This window comes from Parambassis ranga, chromosome 6, assembly GCF_900634625.1.
Source record: "Parambassis ranga chromosome 6, fParRan2.1, whole genome shotgun sequence".
NCBI lineage: Eukaryota > Metazoa > Chordata > Actinopteri > Ambassidae > Parambassis > Parambassis ranga.
In genome coordinates, this window is record NC_041027.1 from 14,326,865 (window position 1) to 14,352,721 (window position 25,857).

Genomic DNA, 25,857 nt, shown 5'->3' on the forward strand with positions numbered 1-25,857 from the left:
TTTGGATGTCGGAGCTGCCACTTTAAAATTTGCCTAGAGTTTAGTGGACGAGGACACTGAACACACACACACACACACACACCACATCCACCGGGACTTCCAGATTAGCCAAATGAGATTACACAATCCAGATTATTTGATTGTTCAGACTTTAGATTGTTTGAGGCTGATTTTAAGGAGCTTTTGGCCTCGAGTTGAAACAGGCAGCCGCTCATGAATAGTTCTATTTAAAAGCATAAAAAACATTCAGATCAGGGCTTCATCCTTCAGCTTCAGCTGACCTGCACACACACACACACACACACACACACACAGTGTTTGTCTGAAGATGTGTAGTTTCACTGTTTGAATCCACAAAACCCAGAGTGATATCACATAAAAGAGACACATGTCCTCTTACCTGAGTTCACCGTGCGTCCTGTGATGCCCTCAGTCCGGCCTCAGACCAGGAGCAGCAGCACTACACCGAGGCTCTCATTCCTCCATTGATGAAGGTCTCTCAAAAACCGGTCCTCTCAGTCTGTCTCCACTGTAACCTGTCTCTTAGCTCAGTTTTGTCCTCTCGGCCTCGGAGTGGTCATTTTTCTTTGTGATTGTGTGCGTGGGTGAGCCATTACTCCACCTTTAGCCTGCAGGATTAACCCATCATCTCATTAGCTGTCGTCCAATCAGTGAGCAGACTGAGTCGGTGTGTGTGTGTGTCAGTGATCAGGTGGGGGGTACGAGTATTTTGATTCTGAGTTAAGGTCAGGCCAGCTGTCAACGCTGATATCGCACGTGGGTGGATGCTAATTGTTGTGTGACTCTGACTGACTGTGTATTCATAGATCAGGAACCACCAGAGGTTACTGAGGGTTCTTATTTATTTAAAGACACTGTCTCTGTAAAGACAAACCCTTTAAACAATGTGAGGCAATAAGTTACCATTGTCCAGACCAGAAATCAGCCTGCAGTTCCTCAAGCCACCACTTGAGGGCTGGCTCCAAAACTCCACATAGTAGTACAATTATAACCAGATACCAAACAAACATGGAAGTCTATGGGATCCTGGTGGCCACTGGTGGCTTTCCATCTAATCTAGGATTAGCTGGTTAGCATGCTACCATCACTTTTTGTACAAAGTGCTTTGGAGGATAACCGCCTCACTTTAATGTGAGGGTCAGTTAATCTTTACTGCGTGCAGATAACAGCTGAACATGGTGAGAGCCAGCCAGCTGTGTCGTCCTCTCACAGTGAGCCGTACAGAGAGTTCAACCAGCTGACAGATGACATGGCCGGTGAGCAGAGACTACATTGAACTCCTTTTCTGTGACTTACCTGTGGGCTTTCAAACCTGATGTTTCTGTTCCTGTGTTTCAGATCCAGTCCTACTGCTGGCTGTGGGTCTGCCTGGGGGCCTTCTTCTGCTGCTGCTGAGTCCGATGTTGTGCTGTCTGTGGACCAGGAGGAAAAGGCAGAGCCAGTACCAGGAGCTGGTCTCCACGGTGCCATCAGTGCCGCCATGCTCTGTCCCTGTCATCCTGGTGTCCCAGGGCTCCTGGTCCATGTCAGTATCTCATTTTTTTAAAATGCATTTTGCACTGAATTCTTCTGTAAGTTTGACTCTTTGCATGTATGAAAGGCCCCGCGAGGTTCCTTTTGCTTTGCCTCCTCGTTTTCTCACACAAAACCACGGAGATCTGAGAAACCCTGTGGAGGACGGGGAGGAGGGGGAGGACGAGGAAGAGGAGGCGATGAAGATGGAGGCCCGGCGGGACATACTGGCTCATCGTAGGTCTTCACTCTTCACTGCTTACTACACATTAATACTTACAATGTTCACCAACAAATTAGCATACTAGCATGTTAGCATGGATTATATCATCTGAAGTTTAAACATGAGGTGGCTCAATCCCAGTGATTTTTAGATTAAAGATTAAAGTTCACTCATTTCTGGAGCCTGCCCTCTAGTGGCTACTGGAGGAACTGCAGTGTTTGATGTGTACCTGCCCTGCAGGTTTCTGCTGTGTTAGCATTAGCTTTAGCAGGTTGTAGAGTAGCCACCTGGTGGTGCCAGAGTTCATCCATGTGTGGTTGTTTGTGTTTGTTTGTGTACCTGTTGTCGTCAGGTTGGTACCCTGTGGGGTCCCTGCTGGCTGGTCTTTACTCCGTGCCTCCTCTGAACCAGGTGGTGGCTCCTCCCCCTGGCATGGCCACCCGCCTCTGCTTCTCCGTGGAGTATCGGCACAGCGGCGAACAGCTGATGGTCTCCCTGCTCCGCCTAGGCAACCTCCCTCCCCGTTTCCATGGTAACGTGACACTGGTGGAGCTCCGGCTCCTCCCGGATGACCGGCGACCCCGGCAGGCGAAGGCCCGGGGCACGGGGCCCGACCCAGAGTTCAACGACTGCTTTGTTTTCCAGGTGAGCGCACAAAGGTGTGTGATCTGCTCACACACACACACACACACACACATTTCAGCCTCTTTCGGTGTGTGTTTGTGCTCCTCAGGTGTCAGCAGTGTGTGTGTCTCAGAGCACCCTGAGTGTGTGTGTGCTGAGTGTGAAGCAGGGCGGCAAACGGCACGCTGTGGGCAGGGCGCTGTTTCCTCTGGAGGGCGAGCTCGGCCAGGCCGGCAGGGTTCTCTGGAAGGAGCTGGAGACTGAGGACGACACACAAGTACACAAACACACACACACACAGACAGACACACACAAGTGTCATAACAAGCCCTCATTGCTTTGTCTGTCTCAGTGTTCAGACCTCGGTGACCTGCAGGTGTCCCTCAGCTACAGCACGTCCCTACAGCGCCTCTCCGTGGAGGTCCTGGAGGCTCGCGGCCTGCGGCGGCTCACAGAAGCAGGTGAGAAGTCTGTTCCCACAGGAAGTGTTCAAACACGCCGCTCTGCAGCTTCAGTGTCTGTTTCCAGGTGTGTGTGTGCAGGTGAGCTTACAGAAACACACCCGGGTGGTGAAGGTGAAGCGCAGCTGTGTGGTGAAGGGTGAGAGAGATCCTCACTTTAACCACAGGATGACCTTCAAGCTGAGGGCGCAGCACCTGGACGAGGCCTGTCTGAGGTTCCAGCTGCAGCAGCCCAGCGACGTCCGCTCAGGTGACACCGAAACCCCTCAAACACACCCTGTGATACCATCACAGTTCAGACCTGTAAAGGACTCTCTGGCTGGACTTTGTTTTCAGAGCCTCCGGCCCAGCTGGGCGTGCTGGTTCTGGGGCCCTTCATGTACGCCAGGGGCCCACAGCTACAACACTGGATGGACATGATCAACAGGGCGCAGGAGCCCGTCACACTGTGGCACGGACTGAGACGGGCCGTTTAACACAACACACAAGAAAATAAACTCTTTCAACTATAACTGGTCACAGAGATAAAGCTTATACAAGTTATTGTTGTTTTGTTGCTTGACAAAGATTTGCAAGTTTTTCATTTTGAAAATAAAATATTCCTATAAAAACTGTTATTTAATTAATTTATTGTGATTATTGTATATTTATGTGAATAATCTTTATTTTATTAAAATGAATAAAAACCTACTTTTTTGTTAATTATGTTTTATCCTCTAAATTAATGTTATGATTATTCACTCTTGTCCAGCAGGTGGCGCCTCTTTTCCGTTGTGGCACTTTGCGCAGCCGCAGTATGAGGCAGAGAACCCGGAAGTGTTGCCGGAGCTGCAGTCATGGAGGGAAAGCTGTGCTGAGAACGTTATTTTTCTATATTTTAAAACTTTGGACGCGGTCACGTGTGTTTGTGTTGTTGTTATCTCACCATGAAGATAAATGAGAACACTTTACTGCAGGGACACCAGGTCCTGCTGGTTCCTTACAACGAAAACCACGTGCCCAGGTAACGTCAGCAGTGTGTGTCCGTGTGTGTCCGTGTGTCCCTGCGCTCATCAGATCACTGGAACAGAGTATTTTAATGTTTACTTTATTGTGGAGTAATATATATTTATAATATATACACTCCCATACATACCCCATTTAGAAGATGCCCGTTGTTTTCTATTGTTTATGGAACAGTTTATATAAAGTTTGTATAATGTGTGTGGAATCTTTCACCAGAAGGTGGCGCTGTAGAGGCAGAATAAGGAAAAACATGTGTAGAACTGCCATGCTGGAGCCTGCATGCCTCAGTGTCAGCTGGTCTAGTCCATCCAAGCTAGCTCATGCTAGCTAACCTAACATTTGTAACTCTGGCTGACGTTAGCTTGTTTCTTTCAGGTATCACGAATGGATGAAATCTCCCGAGCTGCAGCAGCTAACCGCTTCAGAGCCGCTGACCCTGGAGCAGGAGTACGACATGCAGAGAAGCTGGAGGGAAGACAGCGACAGTAAGGCTAAAAATGCTAAAACAGCTGCTTAGCATAATCGATCCATTCAGCATACACTGAGCACCTTCACTTTACAGAGTGCACGTTCATCATCATGGACAAGCAGCGGTGGGCGGATCCCAGCTTGGACGAGGAGCAGTGCATGCTGGGAGATGTCAACATCTTCCTGACGGACCCCGCGGAGCCGTCCCTGGCTGAGCTGGAGGTCATGATAGCAGGTCTCACTCTTTAAAGCTACACCGCCCTGTGATCACCCTGCGCCTGATGCTAAGGATGTGTTTTGTTGCTAACAGAGCCCAGCTACAGAGGCAGAGGCATCGGGAAGGAAGTGACCTCCATGATGATGAGCTACGGTGAGCAGCTCGTCAGCAGCCAATCAAACACGACGTCCTTGACGTCCAGGTCGGTGATCAACGTGTTGTTGTGTTGTCGTCCACCAGGTGTCGCCAAACTTGGAATCAAAACATTTGAAGTAAAAATCGGGCTGAACAACGAGGTTAGCATCGGCATGTTCAAGAAGCTGCACTTCAAGGAGGTGAGGGAAGAAACAGGAAACATCAAAGTGTTCAGTGTGAGAATCAGCTGACGGTGTGTGTGTGTGTGTGTGTGTGTGTGTGTGTGTCGCAGGTGTATGTGTGTCAGGTGTTTAAGGAGGTGACTCTTGACCTGAAGGTGGACGAGTCCCTTCAGAAGAAGCTGCTGGACAACGTAGCCCACATGAAGGAGAGAGACTACAGACAGACCTGGAAAAACAGACAGGAAGTGATGTCACAGTGACCGGCTATGAGGTCATCCTGCACGATGGATGAAGATGGACATACAAGAAACGTTTTAATTAGCATTAAGTTAATGGTTGTAAAATAAGCAAGCTAGCTAGTTCAGCAGCCACGACCAGTCGCTGTTATCCACTTAGCATTCTGCTACAGTTGTTGCGTTAGCAGGAAAGCTAGCATCACAGGCTATGAAGGATGGTCATTCTCTGGTTGATTATATTTTACAACATTAACTGAACCATCATCACAGCTGTGTCAGTTTTCTGTGCACTGAGGGATTTAGTATAAATCAAGCAGCATTTCCATGTTGTGCAGATGATCAGTAATCAGAGTGAGAGGACATCACAGCAAACATTCGTCTCATATTCCTCGTAATTGCCGCATTAGTCTCATCATTTCCCTGTTTAATGCAGGCTGCGGCTTTATTGCTTCCATATCGCCATTTTCTCCTATTTCAGCCTGAGACATCAGCCCCGTGAAGGATGTTCTGTCTTTTCAAATGTCAAACTGACAGAGACTAACAACACCTTGATTTACATTCTAAATGAACACACATCAGGTTTGAATCATCGTCTGCCTTGGTTTATTTCTGTCTTCTTACGCCACCACAAGCGTTATTAATGTTGAAGTCCCTCTCAGGATGAGGTCTGTCCGCCGCCGTCTTCCTCAGCATGAGGTTTTTTTCTACTAATTAGGAAACGTTAGCATGTTAGCATGGCACAGATTATATAAAAATCCTGGCACGACAAGACACTGATTATCCTCACTTATCATCAGCATGTTAGCATGCTAACATCGGTCTTGCTGATATGTATTTGATGTATTGTGTGTTTTCTATCACTTCCTGGTGTGTATCACAGTATGAATGTATGAATAACAGTCCAACACGTGTTGCAGTGCATAGCTGTTTAATGATGCTGATGATGTTTGAGCGTGGGCGGAGCTATGAAAACCTTTAAAAATGACATACATGGACTTTATTTTGAAATGTCTCTGTTCCTTCCTTCATGGAAATTAAAACTCATTAGTTGTTGAATTTGAAGTTTGTCATTAAACAGGATGTGCTAAGCAGGACACCTCGCCCTCTGGTGGACAGACCATGTAACGACAGCCGCTGGTATCTTTGGCCTTCAAGAGATGACAGGAAATCCACTCAGCTGCATCAGCTGTGGGCTGCAGGCGAGCCGCCACTGCACATGCTCAGACATGGTTGTGGTGATGAGTGCAGCACAGACAGGGCCAACCGATGTGAGCGTCTCTCTGCTGGCCACCACCGCCGCCGCCGCCGCAGGGAGGCTATTTAAAAACAGGTTCCAGAGCGAAGAGCGACGACAATTCCACAGGAATTTAAGATGATGCGACGACCTCCGCCCGCCTGTACAGGCCCCCCCTCCACGTGTTCAGTTCTTCTGTGAGGACTCCAGAAGCCCTCTCACCGCTGACGACAGACTGTGCAGGAGCTGTCTGACCACGCCCTCCTGCTCTCTGGCCCATGATAGGCCGCCGTCCACGGCGACGTTGATTGGCACGCAGAGGGCTTCTTTCTGCAGGTCCGTTAGCCGGCAGGCGGCGGCGACTCCGGCCAATCCGAGCAGCAGCAGGAGGAGGAGCTTGAACAAAAGGCCAATGAGAGAGCGGCGAGGTTTGGGCGTCGTTTCCACGGCGACCTTTTTATCTGCAGGGATAAAACGAGCGCATGACATCAGAGCGACTCTTTAAACAGACACAGTGAGTAAACCGTCAGGGAGGCCCACCTGCTGCCTGTCCGTTCTTCTTCTTCTTCTCCTCGCTCTTCTTCTTCTGCGACTCCTGCGCGGCTAAGGCCGCCATCTGTGCGTTGTACTCCTTCCTCCTCTTCTCCTTCTCCTCTGCCTTCTCTCGCTTACGCGCCTCCTTCTGCCTGGCCTCCCGCTCCCGCTGCTTGGCCTCCTTCTTCCTCTCCACCTCTGAAACAGATCGAGACAGACGAGGCGTGGTCAGGATCTCGGGGACGGTTTGTGGGCCTCGTTCTGTCGCCACTCACCTTTTTCCTTCAGCAGGCGCTTCTCTCGAGCGCGGTCGGCCTCGTCCTGAAGAGCACTCATGTGCTGCAACACCTGAAAAACACAGACTTTAGTTCCAGATCAATCGGCCTCTTTAGTATCTGATCGATCAGCATTTTGTGTCGATCGATCGATGAGTCACCTTATTGGCACACTGCTTGCACTGCTTCTCATCCAGGCAGTCTCCTGCCACCTTGGCCAGGCTGGCCTCCAGCGGGTTATCCTTCAGATCCAACCACTTCAGACTCTGCCAACAAACACACACACACACACACACACACACACAGTTAGCTTTGCTAGCTTAGCATAAAGCAGCCATACTGATGTATTCAGACACCCACCTGCAGCTGAGAGAAGCTGAGAGGCAGCACTGTCAGCTTGTTGTCGTACAGGTCCAGGTGCTGGAGGCTGGACAGGTTCCCCAGGTCCTCCGGCAGACAGGTTAGCTGGTTTTTGCTCAGGTCCACCTTCACCAGGTGGGTCAGGGTGCAGAACTCAGGCTGCAGGAAACACACACACGCACACAGCAAAACAAGGGGTCAGAAGGTGCTACGATGTCAACACACATCCAGATTTAGGACACTTTAAACCAATCAACTTTCAATTTTGAGTTGATTTAAGACAGCGCCCCCTATCAAACTGGAGAGATCTGAACCCCTCTGATAAGACTTGGTTCTTAATGTCCCCTAAAGAACATTTCTGCCGATCAGTTTAACCTGTTGACTGTACTTAGCTGTGCTGCAAACCTCTCTCAGATATTTGTGACTTGATTTGTGCAAACAAACAATCAGAGGCTCCTTCACCCCCAGCACAGATCCTTAAACCGTTTGATTGATTGATACTCACAGGAAGTGAGGTGATGTTGTTACAGCTCAGGTCCACCACTGTTGCTTTGGGGAATAAAGCCTGACAGGATTGAAACAAATAAAAAAAAAAGTTTCATTTACAGAGTCAGACATCTGTGAGTATAACGCTGCCTTCCAGCGGAGCTCACCAGCTCTCGGACCGGCACCTCGGTGAGGTTACTCAGACTCAGGTCCACTTCATTCCCGCTGATTTTATCCTTCAGGTTCAGCACTTTGCTGTTTTTACTCATTCTGCCGACACAAACACACATGGAGGAGGTTTTAAGCAGTTTCCCTGCAGACAGCAGAACACGCCGAGACCACCGCTTTAAACGCGACCTGCTCACCTGATACGGAAGCCGCGGCGGAGCTGCGTTCAGCTGAGACGGACGGCGAGAAGGAAACCTCACGACACGACTCACAGATGTTGGAAAAGTTTGGAGGAAAAACTGCGAGACGCTGCTGAGTGAGTGTTTCTGGCAGCACGGACTGCCTGAATGAAAATCCACGTCACGGATTGAACGACAGAGCGCAGGCGCAGGAGCGGACAGCGCCCCCTGCAGCGGCGGAGGACACAACACAGCCTGTGAGTAATGTGAAACAACCCGACAGAAAACAGATACACAGATAACTGTGTGTTTATTAATATTCAGCTGACGATTTATAAAATAATAAGACTGTCTAAAATGTACCCGAGCTCTTTCTAACACAATATTTGTCACTAGTTTACGTTTTATACCAAAAAAGTGACTTTTAAAGCACTCAACATAGATAGTAGGTTTGCTAGCTGTGCTTTAGCTTAAATGCTAATTCACCCAACATTGATTTAGCTGCATTGTTTAGCCAGCAAGCTAACATTAGCAGTTGTTGCACACCAAGCCAAACATTACCCTGGAAATAAAAGCTGCAACACGTTTGCTTCTGCTCACATTCTTTAATGTTTAATGTCTTTATAATTCAACCAGGCTAATGCTACAAGCTAACACATGCAGCAGTGTGTAAAACATGCAATCACATGCACATCAGTCAGGCTGTCACTATATGACTGCTAGCTAAATGCTAACATTTAGCACAATCAGTCTCTTCAGTCTCTTATTATAAACTGTATGAACGCCACAATCAGTGAAATTTCACTCATGTCCATGTCCCCAGGTGGAAAACATGGCCAACAGAAACAGACTGGCAGCTGTCAGATAGAATATGAAATAGACTCTGTTGATGGTTTTCGTCTTCCTGGTCCAGTAGCCGGGCTTCTGGTCCTCCCTGCTCTTGAGGAGCAGTGTCAGCATCTCCACCACCTCCTTCAGCTCATCTGAAAGCCGTTCGAAGGCGTGCGGCTCCTCCGTCAGCGCGCTGCTGCTGCTGCACTGTGGCACAGAGAACATGGTCAGTAGCTGCGGTTATGTTGGTTTTCTGTAGATGTTTGTATCGACACGCCTGCAGACTAATCGGTGCAGTTCACTACCTTCAGAAGTTCAGCGGGTGTTTCATCAGCAGACCCGTCACAGATGCAGCTGCACAGACCCCACTTCTTCTTCTTCTCTGGCATATATAACGATATTTTTGTGAAATTATAGACATTATATTTTCAGTGTTCAGATGGCTACACATTAAGGTTGAGTAAAATACCACAGATTTGTATTTTGGTCTGTATTTTGTCATGTAGTTTGGTGGCATCACCATGGCAGCTTGTTTGACTCAAAGTACGATCTAACTGAACAGCAACGCTTGGTGGGGATAAGCAGTAACTGCAGGTTATTTTGTGAACCTCCCGGAGATCAGTCAGTGGGTAATAATCTCCACCTTACCTTCTTTCTCACTGCTTTTGTGTCCGGCTCCATCTGTCATACTCCGGCCTCCGTCGGCCTCATTGTCTTGAGACAGAGAGTCTCTCTCAATCAGGTACATCACCACAATCGTCTCCAGGAGGCTGAGCAGCATCAGCCCAAAGATCCCGATGCAATAGGTTGCTGGGGGTGGGGGGTTGGGTTGGGGTTGTGGAGTGAGGGGGATAATGAGCGGTTACACTCATGTCTTCCTGTTGATGAAGACTAATGACTTTAGTAATTCAATGCTGAGAGACATTAGCAGTGTACAGTGACACTCTTCTGTAACCACCGGATGCAGCAGACAGTTTGATTAACTGAAAAATAAATGACATCAGTCTGCTTCTCACTTTTCAGCAAATACTAGCATCTTATCATGCTACAGTTAGCATTTAGCCACTTGAGTGTATTGTATTGTGATTCTTTTATGTGGAAGAATTCCGACTTTTTTGTTACCTATCAGCGGGATCTTGTTTGACGAGGACGGCAGAATCTCATTGAGGATGAGCTGCATCACTGTGACGGCGAGCAGCACGGTGACCTTGAAGCTGAGCTTCTCGCCTCCTCGGTCCGAGATCAGGAAAGATGCCAGGTCCAGGCACAGGAAAAAGAGGATGGGCAGCAGGAAGTTGACGATGTAGAGGATGGACCTCCTCCTCATGGTGATCTGTGAAACGACAGGTCGTCAGATAGCTGACACTCCAGCACATCCGATCAAGTGGAGATGACTCACGGTGTAAATGACGACATCCTGGTCAATATCGAATGGGTCGACGGTTTTGTTGTCGACCGTCATGTTGACGAACAGCCACTCGTACTGCGTCCGCATCAGCTCACGTGACCACATGGTGGTCTCTGAGGAGGTCAAGCTGTGTACGAGTCTTAACTCAGAGACTGAAATGAGACATTACAATAAGAGCAAGCGGTCAAACTGAAGGTGATCACAACACAATCGGACCACACACTCACTTGAGTGAACCACAGACTTGAAGGACAGAGTGCATTGCTGCATGTCGAAGGGGAAGTTGTAGACCTGCATCATGCACGTGCTGACCAGAACCTGGTCGTTCTGAACATAGACGTGGCCGCTCGCTTTGATGCTGAGGTGAGGACTCGGAGGAGCTTTGTCCTTCTCTGTCCTGCAGGAGAAGCCACATGTTGAGTCTCAGTGGTCTGTATATGGCGTATATTTATGACAATGTGACTTACATTTCTTCAATAGTGAGGTCAGGCTTCCACAGAACATCTGTGGGGAGAGTGATCCTCTCAATGCCACAAAAGTCTTTGGGATCCCAGGAAATGAAATCATTCTGCCAATCCTGCGGAGGAAAACACACCAGGAGGTCACAGATGTCCGGGGGAGTGAGGAGGCATTTATGAGGAGGAAACTCACCAGGAGGATCCAGACATAAGGAACAAACGTCTGGTCGATCTCTCTCTGAAAACAAGCAGAGGAAAAACATCAGAGCAAGCGTTTGTTGGTCACCATAGAGTGCTGCTGTTTTTATGGCTAGCACTGATTATGCTAAGGTTAGGTTGCTAACTAGCTGGCTGTGAACTGAAAGTGTAGTACCTCTTTGTTCCACTAGTTGGGCGAGTGAGGTTAGTTATGGTGTCCGGGAAGGGTGAAGACAAATAAAAATAGAATCCAGACAAAAGAAATAGCGCCCCCCTCTGACAAAAAAAACAAACATTAAAAAAAAAGGTTAAAAAAATAATGGAATAAATTATAAGTAGAGGTGCTGCTGAAGATAGCATGCTAACCAGCTAGCTATGTACAGATAGCAGACAGGTGGGAGCCATGCCAGCACGCCACCTTTACTCAAAACATAATGGGTAACAGCGAAGCCAGTTCTCTCTTTGATTACATCATCTGTAAAAAGGATGTAATAATGAATCCATTTGACAAGCCCCCCCCCCCCCCCCCCCATCCATGGTGTGAGCCGAGACAATGCAGACAATTAATCTGTCCATTTCAGATCTAATGGATGATTACTGTCAGAAAGCCATTATTTTAATGCATCTTCGTGCAATACAATATTAAAGCACTTCTCAGTTTTATCGTCCAGTCACTGGAGATAAATGTGACTGACTGATAGTCCCAGAGTTTCCAGTGTTAAAGAGACGACGGTCAGATGTAACTGAACCGATGAGCACTCACCACATCCAGGATGGCATAGAGCAGAACCTCCAGCCTGACCTTTGTGGGCTCCCTGTAGTCTCTGACGGGCCGGGTCATGGAGAACAGCTCGTTGCTTTTAGTCAGGTTCAGGTGGTTTAACACGTCGTTGTAACTGCACACTCTGTCAGAGGAATCCCCGTCTGCACCTGAAAGCGTTCAGTTAATCCCACCGTCACACATTTTGGATCCGTCCACATGCATTTTTTTATCACTCCCTCGGTTTCCTGAAGCTTCCGGACACAGATTGAGGCTGGCTGACATTTGGACTCATGACTAAATAATATTTTACTGTCCCATGAGCTGGCCCTCGATTACACATCTATCTGCTGCAGGAGCGCTCCAGTGTCAGGCAGAAATATGTATTAATATGAAGTATCAAAGTTTCCACAGCATACTGGTCTCTGATCACTCATCCATCATGAGTTATATCATCACATTATTCCAAATTGTGGATTAATAACATCTGTAATTAATTATAATAATATTAATGCAGAAAAACACACGGATTGATCAGGTTTGATTTTATCATCAGCTTACCTGTGAGCAGCAGCAGTAGGAAGACAAACTCAGCGAGCATCATGAGTGACACTGAGAGGTGTTTCTGCAGCAGATGTGCCTCCGTATGTGGCAGCTTATATTATGAGGTTCTCGTGCAGGAAGTGGGCGGGGCTTCTCTTAATGTGTCGTCAGTTTAAATGCAGATTTTACATGTAGCATAAAGGTGGACGGCGACTAATTTCCTATGAAACCCTTTTAGAAGTACACGACACAAAGGAGGCGTTTGTTCTCCACAAAACTGTTCCTCAGGATTAATTATAAAAAACAAGGATTTTAAAAAAATCTATATTTACTTTATCTTGGTAAATCTGAAAAAGACACGCTGTGGCTAGGATTTCTGGGAATTCCAGCCAAATTATCTCATTACCTCCAAAAAGTAGGGATTGTTTTTCTGAAAGTTCAAATCGAAGTTTTTTTTTCTGTGGACACTTCTTCTGATTTCTTAGATGTTCATCTCATTAGTCAGGAAAAACAGATGGAATTTTTTTTTCATTTATATTTTTTATTCAAAAAAAATGTTTCTTTGTAAAACCAGAATTTTTCTCAGAATTCAGGTGAAATTGTCTCGTTAACTCAGACACAGATATGATTCTGAACTTAGTTAGAAAACATCTTTCTGGTGTTTTTATTTGTTAAAGAGGGACTTTTTTGTCCTGTAGAAACCTTTGTTGTGACTTTGATATGTGTCTCTTACACACAAATATGTGAATAGAAGAAAAGCAGTTTGTCTGCGATGTTTATTTCACTGTGCATTCTCTGACAGAACTCTGTATGACCACAGAAACGAGCAGATTTACACTCTGCATGCATTATACATGAGTCACATCCATTACACTGAACCCTTAAATATTTGATCATGTATTAGCATGAAGTGGACATGAAGTGGAACGTTAACTGAACATCACTGTTGTGTGTGTGTGCGTCACTCAGGGGTTAAGTAGCATCCTTCAGCTGAATGCTTCGTCTGGCGCTGCTAGTCCTCTGTCAGCCACACTGAGAAGATGACGTATAGAAACAGTGTGACTGCTGTGATGTAAAACCCTGCAAAAACCCTGTTGATCCATTTAACCCTTCTGGCCCAGTAGCCGGGCGTCCTCTCTTTCTTCCTGCTGCTGAGTCGAGTCTTTGTCGATTTGCCGATCTCCATGAGCTCATCGTTGACCTTTCCCAAGGCCACTGTCACGTCCGTCAGCAGGGTGCTGCTGCCCTGCACAAGGGGATTAATCAGCAGCTTATTAATAGAAAACTGTGTGACATTCGAACAGTTGTCAGCCATGTTTGTGTCCTCACCTCTTTGGTTAAAGATGGTGTTTGATCAGTGCTGATAGATGCACAGTGACAGCACGTCTTCACTAGAGTAGAATGAAAGAAGAAGAACAAGTAGAATGAAAGAATCGTCCATATCGGACGCATGACGTGAGATTCAAAGGTTTGCTTGAACCCACCTCTGAAACAGCTCTGGGATTTGTTGCCTGTTTCGTCCCCTTGGTTCACCTTCAGGCTTCTGTCTGCGTCCGTCTCGCTGTCTTCAGATAAGGAGTCTCTCTGCAGCAGGTACATCATCAAGATCGTCTCCAAGACACTGAACAGCATCAGAGAAAAGATCCCGATGCAGTAGACCGCTGAGGAGAGCACGAAGCATAATGAACAAAGGCATTCAGTGCTGCTGATGCTAAAAGGCTGCCTTACCTATCAGGGGGATCTTGTTGGACGAGCAGGGCAGAATTTCATTGAGGATGAGCTGCATCACGGTGATGGCGAGCAGCACAGTGACCTTCAAGCTAAGCTTCTCTCCTCCCTGGTCTGAGAGCAGGAAGGAGCTCAAGTCCAAACACAAGAAGAAGAAGATGGGCAGCAGGAAGTTGACAATATACAGGAGAGACCTCCTCTTCATGGTGATCTGCAAACCAATGTCAAAGGTCAGAGGACACTCCTGGATATGACCCAAGGTACCACAGAAAATGACATGTCTGCCATGAGCTCCTCCCTCAGTCCCACTTCTACATTTATGGGTTGCTCATGTCTGTCTACTGTTGCTCATGTCTGTCTACTCATGTCTAGTCCACTTCCACCTTTATGAGCCACTCTTGCATGTCTGCACTGAGCTCCTCTCCTCTGTCCCACTCTCACATTTATGTGGCACTCCTGCAACTCTTCTACTGCTCTGGTCCACTCCTATGGTAACTTAAAAATGGGAGTTTTCACGTCTGCATGTCTGCCCTAAAAATACTTACAGTGTATATAATCATGGTTTGGTTGAAGCCAAAATGGTTCACGGTTGTATTGGTGACATTCAAACTGACGAACAGCCACTCGTACTGCGTCCGCATCACCTCCTGAGTCCACGCTGTGATCTCCGTGTTGTTCGTGTTAAATAATAATTGTATTTCCTTATCTGTGGGGGAAAGAAAAGATTCCTCAGCAGGGGAATACTTGGCAGTATCTGTGTTTATGTGACCGTAAACAGCTCCGAGGCTCACCAGAGTGCAGGATGGACTTGATGGAGAGGTTGCAACTCTGATAATCAAAGGGGAATTTAAAAACATGCATCTTGCAGGTGCTGACCACCACCTGGTCATTCCGATATTCAACCCAGCCGTGACTCCTGATGCTAAGAAAAGGACTCGGAGCGGCTTTGTCCTTCTCTGTCCTGAATCAAAAACAAACAAACAAAAAACAGATTATGATCTTTGTTTCCAAATCCTGGTGAGTGAAGATGCTGCACGAGCCTTTACTTCAACTTACATCTCCTCAACAGACAGATCTGGCATCCACAGAAGTCCAGTAGGAACTATGATATGATCAATTCCACAGAAGTCCTTTGGATCCCACCAAATGTGATGATTGTCCCATCGCTACACAGGAAACATTTAGAAGGGATTAAAGGATGACCAACACAGTAACTGACCTCACACACTGAGAGGAGACTCACCGTGTAGGTCCAAATGTACGAAACAAACAACTGGTCAATCTCTCTCTGTGAGCAGAAACATACAACATCTCAGAATGTCCCCCAAACCAGACTTGTTGCTCTCTAGATGTTCAACAGTAACAGTTACACCTACCACATCCAGGATGGCATAGATTCTTACATCAAGTAACACCCACGTGTTATTCTGGTGGTGACTGCTTGGCCGGCTCAGGGTGTACAGGTCTTTGTTTTGTGTCAAGCCCAGGTAGTTTAAAACATTTTGAAAGCTGCAGTTAGCAACAACCTCCAAATAAGCTCCTGAAAAAAACATCAAGAAACTTCCTGAAAAGATCTGAAGCTTCACGTTTTTCCCCCATGAGTGGTTGCACCATTGGTTTAGATCCCCAGTAGGCCTCCATTTAGCTTCTAGTTGTACATACTAGCCGCATACTAACTAGCAGCTGATAATGGCCATACAATGAGATGATAACCTTAGAATCACACACATGCAGACAAACACTTTTTGTGTGTTTGTTTCTTACCTCGAACCATGTCAAAGATGTTTCCACCTGTCAGAAAAGCACACAGGTGTTTATTTCTACACTTCGTCCCTGCACACTCGTCTCCTGATTTACATTTTCTACCTGGCATTCCTCCAGAATTCCAGTCATCCTCATCCTCAGGAAGCTCCTGTTGCTCCAAACTGGAGGCACTTCCACCTGAGAAAAAAACAGATGGCATGCTTCCTCCAGCTGAAGAAGGCGAGTTAGCGTAGGCTGGGTGTCTGTCTCTACCCTCAACTACAATCATCTTAAAATCACACATGCAGCAGCAGACATGAGATATTATCTCCACCCTGGAAACAGAGAGGTCTGTGGATCTCTGCTCCACCTTGAATGACCCATATGGACTACTTCTAAACACAACAGAGCAGCAGAGAGGCTGTGATAATAAGCAAATGATCTATCTATCTGTCTAAGATGGAGGCAGTGAACATGCTGTACCTGATGGTCCCTCCAAGGTCTCCTCGTTCACCTGCTGACCATCAGGAAGCTCTGAACTGGAGGTTTGTCCACCTGAGAGAAAAACATGTGTTTTCTCTTCTTATATCGAAGCAGAGGACCCTCAGATTATAAACATCTGTACAGAGGGCTGGTTTGAAAATATCTTTCCAGTAAAAATTCCCAACCCGACGCACAGAGCTACCCACTCTATTGCACTGAGGATATAACAGACACCAACCTGTGGCTGGATTTCAGTACAGATGATCACAACATGAACATTGTTGCTGTGAGTCTGTCCTCACTAACTGATCTTCATTACAAAATGATCCCTTACCTGCGAGGATGAGCAGAAGCAGGAAGCCTGGGAGCATCGTGGATGACAGAGATCCCACTCTGTGCTGTCTGAGGATGCTTCCTGCTCAGCTCTCTGCCCTCTAATAAAAGAGGGCAGGGCATATGAGTGGAACCAAACCTGCCCACCGCACATCAGCTAGAGCAGCCAGAGCAGCTGTGCTGTACAACAAAGCAACTCCCATCTTCACTGCTGCTGTCCGACATGTGAAACATACAAGTTTCATGAGGTGAAGTTTTATGTGGAGTCATTTACCACAAACATAAAGCTGCAGTCCATCCACCGACAGACACGTGGGATTTCATGTTTGTAATTCCTCCCTTCTGTCAGACTTCTGTCTTCCTTCGGTCTTAGTGGACATGTAGAGCTGGGTGTCGTCTGCATAGCAGCAAACTGAACGTTGTTTTCTAAAGATAGGAACAAGTGGATGAACAACAGGACTCCACACCGCATGGTCACCTTCTGGCACTGACATCTTCTTCTGGCCCTGCTCAAAACTTCCAGATGTACTGTGGCTGTTCCTTCACATTGTATTCTGTATGCTGCCCTAAAGTGGCCCGCATGATATATTTGGTTCATTTTTGGAGATGCTGCTATGGACTGGCCCTCTTGTGGCTCAGATGTGTCATTCCACACCACACGTGGGCCAGATGAGAGCGTTGAAGTGAGCCAGATTTGGACCACACTGATGATGCTATCAATAAACAAAACGGCAGCAGCATCCCCTCCTGAAGGACATGACGGTATTACACTTTTATTATACAGCAGGTCAGGATGAACAACAATTTTTAAACACGTCCAGAGCAGATACAGAGTGTTTAACCAGACTGCATTATAGATGAGTCGGTAACTCGAGAGGAGCCTTAAAGAGCTGAGCTTCCCGTACACTAAGATTAACTGGACATTAGCATTGTGTGCTTCAGAGACATATGACTAGTTAATGCAACCGCTCGGCTCATAATGAGGATACAATAGATGTGTTAAACATGCAGCAGCCACTAAAACTACAGAGCATACATTCACTGAGGAGTATATGAGGAGCAAAACCACCAGTAAGAGACGATAACATGACAATGAATCAACAATCAGCACACACGTTGGAAACAGTCCAATCATGGCTGCAAATACTTGATTTGTTTTAAAACAGCATCTCAGACATGAAGGTAGGTTTTAGGTTAACACTTGACCAAAGCAGAGAACTACAATTTATTTCTTGACGTAGAATCGGCTCTATAGCTCAGGCTAGGACTGAGAGCACCACGCTGTGACGGACTCACTCGTCTGTCTGCCACAGATGGAAGAGATAGGCTAAAAACATTGTTACCAAAGTGATGTAGAAGATCAGGAAGACCCTGTTGACTATTTTGGCCACACGGGCCCAGTAGCCCTTCTCCACCTCCTCCACCTCCTCTTCCTTCTTCTTGTTGAGGAGCACGACTAAAGTTTCTTGGACCTCCCTCAGCTCACCCGAAATGATCTGCAGGGTGTCGTTCCCCTTCACTCCGTCTTGCAGGTGAGGTTCAGAGGAGTTTACACAGACAGCAGAATTCACAGACGGCAGAATGATTTGTCCTGTGGGAGATCTGACCTCTTTGACTTTGGGCAGCAGCTCGGATGGATTTTCACCTGCAGACATGTCATACACACACACCCCACGAGTCCACTGGCAGAAATCTGAAACATGAAAAGCTTCAGTATGGATCTATTGATTAACAACAGAAATGTGTTTAGGGTCTCACCTCTGGTGCAGTTGCTCTGCTTCTCGCAGCCCTCTCTCAGATTCTTGTCTTTTTTCTTGTGTCGGGACTCTTTGGAGTCTCTTGCCAGCAGATACATCATCAGAATGGTCTGCAGGAGGCTGAGCATCATCAGACCGAAGATCCCGATGCAGTAAACGGCTGCAGGGAGCAGACAGCATCGTTAAAGACGGACACACAGTCACTCCATGCTGGGAGCTTTATTTTGGAACCTTTGTGTTTACCTGGTTTTGGTTGTTTTGTTTGGTCTTATTTTGAAAGTATGTCTTCCCTGTGTGTCTGTGCTTGTTTTACTTCCTCTTGTGTTTGTGCTTTATGCTTGTCGATAACCTGTCCTGTCCTGATTGTTTTCACCTGTGTCCTGTTAACCCTTGTGTGTCTGGTGCTCCACTTTGTCTGGTTTCCAGAGCGTCTCCTCATTTCTTTATTTCTGGTTGGTTTCTATTTTGTTTTGATCATCTGGCTGTTTGTATGCCTTGTCAGCTGTTTATTTTTTTATTTTAGATACTTTAATAATCCCAGAGGGAAATTGTTTAAGGCTGCTGCCAAGCAGTGTCATACAATGACCAGCACACCAGTGAGTACACTGGAGGCAGTGCGGGTAAAGTGTCTTGCCCAAGGACAAGTACTTGACAACAATGACTTAGGGAGGAGTTGGGATAGAACCACAAACCCTTCGGGTTATTGGACAACCCTGCTATATTATATATTATATACCCTGGTATATTACCTCTTGTCTTTGTTGAGAAATATGCATTTAAACTGTGCTGATAAAAACCAGGTAGAACTTGAATAGAAGCACTTGTTGAACTCTTGTTGTTACCTATCAGCGGAATCTTGTCGGACGAGGCCGGCAGAATTTCATTGAGGATGAGCTGCATCACTGTGACGGCGAGCAGCACTGTGACCTTGAAGCTGAGCTTCTCGCCTCCTCGGTCTGAGATCAGGAAGGAGCTCAAATCCAGAAACAAGAAGAAGATAATGGGAAGCAGAAAGTTGGCGATGTAGAGGGTGGACTTCCTTTTTATGGTGATCTGCGGGGTAAGAGGTGAAGCTTCAGGTCGGTGTTTTCTTGTGTGTATATGGGCACATGCTTTTACCTACAGTGTAAATGATCATGTCTTGGCCATCTTGAGTAGTTGCCAAGTCTTTTATGATATCCATTCTGATGAAATCCCACTCGTACTGAGTCCGCATCATCGCGAGGGACCACGCTGTCGCCTCTGAAGAGTTGTCAATTGCTTTGAGCCGAATGTCTTTAACTGAGAAAGAGAGAGAAAGAGAGGAAACACTGTGAGGTAAGGCGACAGAAGGGGGAAGGAAGGAATCATCTTAGGAAGTTTTCCAGGGTTCTTACTTGAGTATATGATGGATCTGAAGGACAGGTTGCACTTCTGAATGTCGAAGGGGAATTTGTCAATTTGCATCCTGCAGCTGCTCACCACCACCTGGTCATTCTGGACTTCAACTCTGCCTTTGTTGTTGATGGTGAGGTACGGACTCGGAGAGCTTTTGTCCTTCTCCGTTCTTCCAAAGTGAGTCAATCGTCTTATTAAAACATCCAACTGAACAGCAGAAACAAGCATGTCTACAGCTTTAAATGTGCATGTATACTTGCATTTCTTCAATGGTGAGGTCCGGCTTCCACAACATGTCGGCAGGAATTGACACATTGTCGATTCCACAGAACTGCTGTGGATCCCAGGAGATGAAGTCATTTTGCCACGACTACAGAGGAAAGAAAAGGAGCAGCCGAAACTTCTAAAAAAGCCTTTTAAAACTGGACATTGATGGACATGAACTCACCATATATGTCCAAATAGAAGTGATGAACCGCTGGTCCTTCTCCACCTGTGAGGTAAACAGTGGAGTTGTGGTGAGAGACATCACAGTGTGATGAAAACATTTTTAAAGCTTTTTTTGTCTTCATAGTTAACAGTATCTAACTTAGCTCTCTTAGTATTGATAAATAATTTAATTTCCACTGCAGAACTGGACTCTGAATGATCCGTCACAAATTGATGTAGCCTGGAAGTGTCGCTTTTCTTGAGTGTGAGTTTTCTTGGCACACTTGAAGCTAATGATTCACAGACTAACAGCACATTTCTACTGTTTTTCTGACCACAGTTGTCCCTCTGCGGCCTCTGGTTATGGACATGAGTGCTATTGATTTTCAGCGCCCTCTAGGTGAACTGCAGCCAGTACACTAACAGGAAGTGGACAGGCCCTGGTGAAGCAGAGGGGGCTCTGGTGAGCTGTGTGGTTTGGATAATGGATGTGTGTGAGAGCTCTTTCATCACTAAAAGCTTTGCAACTAATCTGGATGTTGTTGAGTTTTAGTGATTAAGAAGGAAAAAACCTCAGCTGACAGAAAAGGGCGACGAGCAACAGGTGAAGCCGAAAAGAACACCAGCAGAGACACAGATATAAAAACAAACACTCACCATATCCAGGATGGCATACAGCAGCATCTCCAGAGACACCTTAGTGGGTTTTTTGTAGTTTTTAACCGGCCGCGACATGAGGAACAGGTCGTTGCTTTTGGTCAGGTTCAGGTGGTTTAAAACATCCTGATAACTGCAGTTGTTCTCTGAGCTCGCCCCATCTACGGAGGAAGAAACACAAAGAACTGAGCAGGGTCCGTGCTGCTGCTGATCATCTGCAGAGATTCTGATGAGACTCTAATAATTCAGAACATCAACATCAAAATGAAATCAATCAATCAATCATCAACTGAAAATTACACTCGTTGAAACCTACCTGAGAGGAAGAGCAGGACGAAGACACCAAGAAGCATCCTGAGGATTCAGTTCCAGAGTCTGATGTGTGTCCTCAGCGTCTGTGCTTGGAAACGTGACCCAGCCTGGCAACAGTGATACTTCAGCCTGATGCTGGAAGGGGGCTGGACCATCATCGATCTTTAATGTTCATTTACGGCTCTTTTGTGTTTTTTTTCTTTTCCTCTTTGGAGGACTGGAGATGAAGGCTGTTTAACAAGCGTTCTTTATTTATTTATATTGCACATAACACACACAATTACTACAGGAGGCAACACAATAAGTCACATAACACATCCTCACATATAAAACAGATGAACTGCAGGAAAAAGGTCATTTACAGTTATTTCCCTGATCCCTGTTCCTTCGTCCTTTCTGGAGCATTTTCAGGGCCACTCAAAGGTACCATCTCAGGATGTCTTTTTTACTGCAGGTACAACCAGGTTACTTCAGGACAGAGTTCTGACCTGTAGTTCCTCTTTTAAGGACAATCATAAGAACCAAATCCTAATGAACCTTCCTATTTTCAGATTTGTTGCAAAGCTTTTAGTGATGAAAACTTCAAACTAGCCTAAAGTTCCACTACCGGAACTCCATGCTGGTTAGTTCCTGAAAGAGGAACTAAAGGACCCTGTGAGTTCATTCCTGCTGTGGAAAAGTGTCGAATGAATCATTCTGGCTATCGTGGGCTTAAAAAGGCCCAAAACTTTACAACCACAGGGGTCTCCAAGTGCTTTTATGGTTCTAGTACCACATCCTGTTAGTGAACTACATGATGTGTGTCCACACACAAAAGTCTGTGAGACAAATAAGCTGCAAGACAAGAACTGACTGAAGGAAGACACAGGGGACCGATGGACTAGGGAGTTACAGACAGACACAAAGTGATGGGATTCTAAGCGTTCCATTGCATGAAGATGAGTGACAGAAAGAGAGACACGGCGATGATGTAGAAAATGAAGAAAGCTCTGTTGATTCTCGTGGCATATTGGACAGAAGCTTCTCTTCCTCCCTCCTCTTCCTCCCTCCAGCTAAGGTGCAGATTCAGAGTTTTCTGCAGGTCCTTCAGCTCCTCCAGGATCAGCAGCAACACCTGAGACTCCGCTGACTGAAGGCCGCGGTTGACCTGCAGTCACAGAGTCATGCTGTCACCTGTCCTGTCATCACACTGCTGTGTTTGTGTAAACAGTGCTGTACCTCTTCAGCAGCAGGCAGGAGCTCCCGGCGTCGCTCACCGTCTGACGGTTTGCAGATGCAGGAACAGCAGGTCTGTCGTCTGGTCTCTGGAAACAGCACAGATTGAGACGAGTGTTTGAAAGTGATTATCAACACATGAAGCTTTTGTCTCACCTGGGTTACAGTTGTCTGTTTGGACTCTTGTCTGTCTGTCCCTCAGCTTCTTCTGGGACTGTTTTTCCATCAGGTACGTGACCAGAATGGTCTCCAGCAGACTGAGCAGCATCAGGGCAAAGATCACTATGCAGTAGGTAGCTGAGAAGAGGAAACAGCCAGTGACTACTTTAGACCTCAGTACCTCGTGCTAAGGTGTTGAAGGTTCTTTTTGGAGGAGGTCAGTACCGATGAGCGGTGTCTTGTTGGACATGGAGGGCAGGATGTCGTTCAGGATGAGCAGCAGCACAGAAATGGCCAGCAGCACGGTGACTTTAAAGCCCAGCTTCTCCCCTCGGTGGTCTGCGATGAAAAACGAGGCGATATCCAGACACAGGAAGAACAGGATGGGCAGCAGGAAGTTGATGACGTGGAGGAGGGGCCTCCTCTTCATTGTGAACTGAGAAAACACGGTTCAGAGGACAGAACATAATAAGCTTGTTAGTGCACCACAGCAGCCACAAACACCTGTAACACGGACAGCAAAGCCCTGGACACCCTCTCTGAGTTTCCTACCTTGTAGATGATCTGGTCCCATTGTCTGCCTTCGTAGGTAAAACTGGTGTTGATGACGGCCAGCTGCAGGAACTCCCACTCCCCCTGAGACTTCATCAGCTTTTGAGAAAACTGAGTGGCCCGAGAAGAGTTGGAGTATGGAAGAAGCCGGAGTTCATCCACTGTGGTGAGACAGAAGTAAGACAACAACTGGCAGAAAGCTGGGGGACATACATGCAGTCCGTCCCTCACCACTGTGCATCGCAGAGCTGATGGATATGTTGCAGCTCTGCGTATCAAAGGGGAACTTGTAGACGTCCATCTTGCAGGTGCTGACCACCTTCATGTCCTGCTCAGTAGTGACTGTCCCATCATGGAATATATATACATACGGATTGTAAGGAGACTCGTCCTTCTGTGTCCTGAGAACACACACACACACGAGGTGAATGAATGGATGCTGTCACAGCATCGGTGGACTCATATAGAAGGTTCCAGCTCCAGTGGATTGATCAGATTCTCTTATTTTATTGGTGCCAAACCTCTCTGGGATAATAGGAACCCCCCCCCCCCCCCCCCCCCCCCACTCCAGACTTGGACTGTCTCTTCTCCTACCTTATTAGGATCTACCCGGCTGGACGTGTGTGTGCTGCAGACTCACATCTCATAGATGAAAATGTCCGGTTTCCAGAGCAGGTCTTGTGGTAGTGAAACCTGAGTGATCCCACAGAACTGAGCAGGGTCCCAGGAGATGCGTTCGTTGCTCCACATCTGCAGGTAGTCACATGTGAGTCAATGCCATGATAAAACACAAAGAAAGGAGGACGGAGAGGCTTCACTCACCATGGACGCCCACACAAACGGAACAAAGGTTTGAGTTTTTTCTATCTGTGAACACAAACATCACAAGGTTCACGATTTTACCAAATGACTACCCAACGACTCACCAAAAGCACCTACCACTGCCAGGATGGCATAGAGGATGATGTCCAGCTGCACTATGGTGGGGTGTGTGTGGTCCAGGACGGGGCGGGTCAGTCTGAACACACTGTTGTCAGTGGTCAGGTTCAGGTGGTCCAGGACGTCCTGGTAACTGCACACTTTCTTACAGGATGCCACATCTGCAACAAAACTCAAGAGGAAACTGCTGATCAATCGAAGATGGTAATGGGAAGGTCTGTCACATGACTTCACAACCAATCAGATCCAAGAAGAAACACAAGAAGAGGATCTGGATTAGAATCCAGCTGCCTCAGGAACTACAGTCCATGTTAGGAGGGTGATGGTGGCTCTAACCCTGCAGCAGTCTGCGGTTTTTAACCCTTTAAAAAGAGTCTTACCTGTTAGGATGAAGATGATGAGGAAGAGGGAGGCAGCCTGCACCATGTCAGCAGCTTATCTCCTTTAAAACACTTAAACGAGGAGGATGTTCCTCATTTTGTCTGTTTATTCCACTCTGTCCTGCCTTATCTCTTTTTAGGAATGTAAACTGTAAAAACAAACAATCACCAAACAAACTTCAAGATTCGTTTGGTGAGTAAAAGTAAAAATAAATAAAGTCGTACCTGTGAGGATGAAGATGATGAGGAAGAGGGAAGTAGCTCGCATCAAGTCTGCAGCTTTGACAGTGTGTGTCTGTGTGTCAGCTGTTGGTCTCGGGGGGGAAGACAAAAAGGAGGAGGAGGAGGATGAGAGGGAGCTGATGGATGACTTTCCTCGCTGGAGATGAGAAACCCCGCCCATGTGGACGTCCGAGTTCGCTGATGTAATTGGCTTACAGATAACGAATGAGGAGGCGACAGGTGGAGCAGATTGTTTCCACTTGGATGTCAGTGTGCATTAACATTATTATTATACATAAATTGTAACACGTGCAGAGCAGCCAATCAAAAAACTCGATTAGAGCGGAACCTGATCAACAGCATGATGATGATGGTGATGTCACTGTGAACATTGTCCCCACTTAAACGCTCTGAGTGGCGAACAGCGGCCAGCTGAGTGCTTTTGGAAAACATTTGATGAGTCATGCTACACAAGGGGCCGTGTACCAATTTCAGATCCAATGAAGTGTGTTCGTTATTTTCCACATCCATGTGTCTCACATGGTCAACAGTGGAGATGGAGACAAAGTGGAAGTTATGGATCCAGCCCTCATGTGGCTGCTTGAGGAACTGCAGTGATTTAAAATGCACGCCCCCCCTGCACCTCCTCTTGGTTCACTTTCAGGCTTCTGTCTGCGTCCGTCTCGCTGTCTTCAGATAAGGAGTCTCTTTGCAGCAGGTACATCATCAAGATCATCTCCAAGACACACATCAGAGAAAAGATCCTGATGCAGTAGACCGCTGAGGAGAGCACGAAGCATCATGAACGAAGGCGTTCAGTGCTGCTGATGCTAAAAGGCTGCCTTACCTATCAGGGGGATCTTGTTGGACGAGCAGGGCAGAATTTCATTGAGGATGAGGTGCATCACGGTGATGGTGAGCAGCACAGTGACCTTCAAGCTAAGCTTCTCTCCTCCCTGGTCTGAGAGCAGGAAGGAGCTCAAGTCCAAACACAAGAAGAAGAAGATGGGCAGCAGGAAGTTGACAATATACAGGAGAGACCTCCTCTTCATA

At 46.8% G+C, this 25,857-nt stretch overlaps 4 protein-coding genes and 1 pseudogene across 4 annotated transcripts; 2 read left to right on the top strand and 3 right to left on the bottom strand.

Annotated features, from left to right (window-relative positions):
- The first annotated feature begins 1,187 nt into the window (after positions 1–1,187).
- Positions 1,188–3,317, top strand: syt15 (synaptotagmin XV). Its single transcript, XM_028408787.1, has 8 exons — positions 1,188–1,277; positions 1,360–1,546; positions 1,622–1,770; positions 2,109–2,401; positions 2,490–2,657; positions 2,733–2,841; positions 2,909–3,091; positions 3,178–3,317. Exons 1-8 carry the CDS (start codon positions 1,271–1,273, stop codon positions 3,315–3,317), a joined length of 1,236 nt encoding a protein of 411 aa, XP_028264588.1. The 5' UTR covers positions 1,188–1,270.
- Positions 3,318–3,651: 334 nt separating this feature from the next.
- nat9 (N-acetyltransferase 9) lies at positions 3,652–6,092 on the top strand. Its single transcript, XM_028408592.1, has 6 exons — positions 3,652–3,844; positions 4,222–4,331; positions 4,409–4,549; positions 4,625–4,684; positions 4,772–4,866; positions 4,959–6,092. Exons 1-6 carry the CDS (start codon positions 3,768–3,770, stop codon positions 5,106–5,108), a joined length of 633 nt encoding a protein of 210 aa, XP_028264393.1. The 5' UTR covers positions 3,652–3,767; the 3' UTR covers positions 5,109–6,092.
- On the bottom strand, positions 5,996–8,516 carry lrrc59 (leucine rich repeat containing 59). The gene is made up of 8 exons (XM_028408591.1): positions 8,339–8,516; positions 8,141–8,243; positions 7,993–8,052; positions 7,488–7,646; positions 7,289–7,393; positions 7,128–7,200; positions 6,859–7,050; positions 5,996–6,779 (listed from the first exon to the last, which is right to left on the bottom strand). The coding sequence occupies exons 2-8, from the start codon at positions 8,240–8,242 to the stop codon at positions 6,505–6,507; spliced, it is 966 nt and encodes a 321-aa protein (XP_028264392.1). The 5' UTR covers position 8,243; positions 8,339–8,516; the 3' UTR covers positions 5,996–6,504.
- Positions 8,517–8,990: 474 nt separating this feature from the next.
- On the bottom strand, positions 8,991–12,645 carry LOC114437693 (5-hydroxytryptamine receptor 3A-like). Its single transcript, XM_028408536.1, has 10 exons — positions 12,537–12,645; positions 11,979–12,145; positions 11,211–11,255; positions 11,027–11,136; positions 10,787–10,956; positions 10,551–10,711; positions 10,274–10,484; positions 9,800–9,961; positions 9,457–9,533; positions 8,991–9,358 (listed from the first exon to the last, which is right to left on the bottom strand). The coding sequence occupies exons 1-10, from the start codon at positions 12,577–12,579 to the stop codon at positions 9,122–9,124; spliced, it is 1,383 nt and encodes a 460-aa protein (XP_028264337.1). The 5' UTR covers positions 12,580–12,645; the 3' UTR covers positions 8,991–9,121.
- Positions 12,646–13,480: 835 nt separating this feature from the next.
- LOC114437857 (uncharacterized) lies at positions 13,481–24,728 on the bottom strand (annotated as a pseudogene).
- Positions 24,729–25,857: the final 1,129 nt, after the last annotated feature.

Excerpts from the sequence above, each read along its gene's own strand:
- nat9 (XM_028408592.1), top strand. The coding sequence starts at position 3,768 with ATGAAGATAAATGAGAACACTTTACTGCAGGGACACCAGGTCCTGCTG. Across the intron at positions 4,685-4,771 it reads CTCCATGATGATGAGCTACG|GTGTCGCCAAACTTGGAATC; the intron begins GTGAGCAGCTCG and ends GTCGTCCACCAG. Across the intron at positions 4,867-4,958 it reads AGAAGCTGCACTTCAAGGAG|GTGTATGTGTGTCAGGTGTT; the intron begins GTGAGGGAAGAA and ends TGTGTGTCGCAG.
- syt15 (XM_028408787.1), top strand. Across the intron at positions 2,402-2,489 it reads ACGACTGCTTTGTTTTCCAG|GTGTCAGCAGTGTGTGTGTC; the intron begins GTGAGCGCACAA and ends TGTGCTCCTCAG. Across the intron at positions 2,842-2,908 it reads GCGGCGGCTCACAGAAGCAG|GTGTGTGTGTGCAGGTGAGC; the intron begins GTGAGAAGTCTG and ends GTCTGTTTCCAG.
- LOC114437693 (XM_028408536.1), bottom strand. The coding sequence starts at position 12,579 with ATGATGCTCGCTGAGTTTGTCTTCCTACTGCTGCTGCTCACAG. Across the intron at positions 11,256-11,978 it reads TCTATGCCATCCTGGATGTG|AGAGAGATCGACCAGACGTT; the intron begins GTGAGTGCTCAT and ends GCTTGTTTTCAG. Across the intron at positions 9,962-10,273 it reads AAACAAGATCCCGCTGATAG|CAACCTATTGCATCGGGATC; the intron begins GTAACAAAAAAG and ends CCCCACCCCCAG.
- lrrc59 (XM_028408591.1), bottom strand. The coding sequence starts at position 8,242 with ATGAGTAAAAACAGCAAAGTGCTGAACCTGAAGGATAAAATCAGCGGG. Across the intron at positions 8,053-8,140 it reads AGGTGCCGGTCCGAGAGCTG|GCTTTATTCCCCAAAGCAAC; the intron begins GTGAGCTCCGCT and ends CAATCCTGTCAG. Across the intron at positions 7,201-7,288 it reads GCAAGCAGTGTGCCAATAAG|GTGTTGCAGCACATGAGTGC; the intron begins GTGACTCATCGA and ends TGTGTTTTTCAG.